Source organism: Chinchilla lanigera, unplaced genomic scaffold (genome assembly GCF_000276665.1).
Source record: "Chinchilla lanigera isolate Chin_1 unplaced genomic scaffold, ChiLan1.0 scaffold00064, whole genome shotgun sequence".
Lineage (NCBI taxonomy): Eukaryota > Metazoa > Chordata > Mammalia > Rodentia > Chinchillidae > Chinchilla > Chinchilla lanigera.
Window position 1 is genome coordinate 8487587 of NW_004955465.1, and position 3425 is coordinate 8491011.

Sequence of the window (3425 nt, forward strand, 5' to 3'; positions counted from 1 at the left end):
CCGGGGCCCACAGCGCCCCGAGCTGCTCCAGGTCCTCGGCTCGCATGGGGAAGCTGTGCAGGCGCGAGAGCACGGCGGGCGGCACGCGCGGCTCGTCGGCCTCGCTGAAGTGCTTCACACTGGCCAGGCTCAGCCCCAGCGAGTCGGCGAACTGCACCCGCTTCTTGCACTTGGCGCAGCAGTCGCCGGGGCGGGGCGGCGCGTCCCCCGCTCGCTCCCCGCCCTGCGCGCCCGGCCGCTGCTGCAGGAGCTGCGCCGCCTGCAGGATGGGGTCGGAGGGCAGAGAGAAGGAGCGCGCGCGCGGGCGGCGGCGTGCCCGCGGCTCCCCCGCCCCCGAGGGGGCCGCCTCCTCCTCCGAGGTCGGGTCCCCACCCCTCCGCAGAGCTCCCGAAGGCGGGGAACCGCCCTCCGCGCCGAGGACCTCCGCGGCGGGAAGCGCCTCGGGGGCCCGGGCCTCCTCCGAGGGCGCAGGGCCAGGGGCCTCGGAGCTGTGCTGCCGCGCCCCGCGGGGCTCCATGGCACCGTCCTCCCCCAGGCCTCGTCTGGCGGCGGGCGCCGGCTCCGGGCTCCCCGGGGAACTTGCGTCCTTGGGGAGGCAAAGGCGCGCGGGGCTGCCCGCCGCCCCGGCCCGGGACGCGCGCGGTCCCACCGTGGAACCGTCAGCTTTTAGCCGCTGCTGCCGGGGACTGAGTGGGAGGAGGAAGCGGCCGGGCCGGGCCGGGCCCCCTCTGGACCTGCCCGGCGGGGGAGGGTCAGGGGCGGGGAGGCGCCTGGGCCGGGACACCTGGAAACCAGTTTCCCAGCGCTCGGGCAGCGGCGAGGAAAGACTCCGAAGGTCGCGGGCGCCCGCCCTCCCCAGCTCACGTGTGTCCCCCCGGGGCGCCTCAGCCCCTCCTGCGCGGGGGCGGCCCGATAGCTCTGCCTCCCGTCCGAGCAGGGGTCACCCCCTCGAGCTTCTCCCGCCGGTCACCGACCTGGGGAGTCCCGGCTGCAGGCGTGCAGTGCGTGCTGCGAGGCGGAAAGCGCGGGGTGCACCCTCTCCTGTACCCGCCTTCCCCAAACTTGGGCTGCGATCCGCGGGCTTCGCTCTCCTAGCTCCGGAAACGGGCAGCCCCGAGGGCCCCACCTACTGCCCCGGAGGTGCGAGTGGGCTTAGGTCCCGCGGGTGCGGGCCGCGCAGTGCGGGGTCGGACGACTCGGCAGCCCGCCCAGAGCTGCAGGAGCCATTCGCGCCGGGCCCGCCCGCACGTCCCGCCCCCCTTGTCCCGCCCGCCGTCCGCGCTCGCTCAGCTGGGCGGGGAGGACCCGGCCTGTAGGGCTGCGACGTCTCTGCCGCGGTGCCCACCGCATCCTCCTCATCCCCGGGATCCGAGGCCAGCGCGTCCCGCTCAGGCAGCGCAAGGCCCGAAAGCCAACCCAGGGCCGAGGGAAGTCGAGGATACAGGATACTTCGCGTATCTGGGGACTGCAAGACTTGCAGAAGTTTTTGCGTTTTGATTCAAGCTGACTTCCTTGATCAAATTCGAGCGCCTGTCCGCACGCACGTGGTAGGGGAGTGGGAACAGAGCGCTGCGCCCCGCCTTGGGGTCTGAGCCGGTAGGTCCCGGTGGACTTGAAAGCATTTCTGCCAAGAACTGCAGGTGCAGGGCTCAGGGGACCACATTTTGAAAACTGGTCCTTAACCTGAGCGTATACAGTTCCTTCTATACAAAGTTGGGGATTCTAGAAACATTGATCTAATTACGACACAGAAAAGCAAAGCTAGCTTCCCCAGGTTCTATAACCAAGCGTCAGTGGGCTCCAGGCGTCGGGTGGGCAGGTAGGTAACAGAGATGGTGAGAGGAGAGCGAGGGCAAGGTTTCTGCTAATAGCTAATACTTACTGAGGACCGACTGGATACCTCACCCGTTCTGAGGATTCTTCCTGTGTGATCTTATTTACAGAACAACCTACAAAGTAGGAACTATATTATCCTTGCTCTACTCAGAGAACATAAAGGCCTGGAATGATTTTTCCTTGGCCTGGGCCCCACAGCTAGGCTGCGATGCGATTGAGGAAGATCTCCCACTGCTGATAGGCCTGAGCTGGGGTGGTCCTGAGGAAGGGACCCGCTGGTCCTCTTGCTGAGATCTTGGTGGCTATTCTGTGCTCTGTAAGAGCGCTATCATTGCATCTCAATTTGACAAGTCTTCAAACTTTGGGAAAGAAACCACTGTTTTTAGATTTAAATCAGTATTGATACATTATTAGGTTAAACATGAAATTTATAAACTAGTTGAAAAATAAAATTGGTGGGGCTGGGGATTTAGCTCAGCGGCAAAGCGCCTGCCTGGCAAGTGCAAGGTAGTGAGTTCGGTTCCTGGTACCGGAGAAAAACCAAGAAAAAAAAAAAAAAAAAAAGAAAAGAAAAATAAAATTGGTTGTAAAAACAGATTTTTGATGTTGGGGTAACCCTTTGGGCTACAACTCTCCTTGAGAGTGTGTCCACTCTGGAATTCTGACATAGAGGTACCCTGAACACACAGAGGTGCCCTGAACACAGAATTTGAGGGGCACCACCCTCAGAATTTGAGGTGCACCACCCTCAGAATTTTCTGAGGGGCACCACCCTCAGAATTTGAGGGGCACCACTCTCAGGGTTGTGGGGGGCGCCGCCCACCCTCCTGTCTTGGGTGGAAATGTTAGCTCCACCCTGATGAAGCTCTCAGTGTATTGCAAACCAACATTAGTACAAACTCAGCCCACTCCAGTAGATGCTAAGATCTGGAGAGTTCACACAGAGGACTGAAGTGAGGAGCACCCAGCCCATTCAAAGTCTCTGTGTTGGGGCACCATGGTGAGGAAGGAACTATAAAAGGTTAATGAAACCCAGGGACAGAGAGAGAGCCAGCTGGAGTCTAGCGGGGTCGGGAGTGGCTGGCCATCTGGGCAGGGAAAAGCCACTGAAGGGTGTTGAATCATGAGTGTGAAAAGGCAAATCTAAGTTTGCAAAAGATGGTTCTGGATGCAGGATGAAGGGCAGATTGCTGGGCACGGAGGCAATGGTGAAGTGCTAGGAAACCACTGTAGTCATTGTAAGAAGAGCAGCCTTACTGGGATGCAGAGAGGGAGACCAGTTATCTGGCTCGGCTGCATAACCTCCGCGCTAGTGCTTTCTGAAGCCGTCTGAAAGCACGTATGTCAGATGTAGCTAGAGGATGGGTTTCCCCCAGGTTCGTGCATCTTTTTTACACCACAGTAGTTCTAGAGTTAGAAGAGCAGAGGCCCTGGGACTGAGCTTAGGGCAACTCTTGACACTTAGAGGCCAGGAGAAGGATGAGCCTGCCAAGGGACCCGGGAATCCACAGCCTGGAGGGCTGGAGGGAACTGGGAGAATTGTTCCTCAGAAGCTGAGGGGAGACTTCCCTAATTGTTGGTACATTGTG

General features: G+C 60.7%; 1 protein-coding gene across 1 annotated transcript in view; it reads right to left on the reverse strand.

Annotated features, from left to right (window-relative positions):
- Ppp1r3g (protein phosphatase 1, regulatory subunit 3G) overlaps nt 1–595 on the reverse strand; it is a gene marked incomplete in the record, with an annotated part of 2909 nt that extends 2314 nt beyond the window's left edge. Inside the window, 1 exon segment of the mRNA XM_013521768.1 lies at nt 1–595. Within this exon segment, the coding sequence (XP_013377222.1) occupies nt 1–517 (517 nt within the window).
- Between the last annotated feature and the right edge of the window lie 2830 nt (nt 596–3425).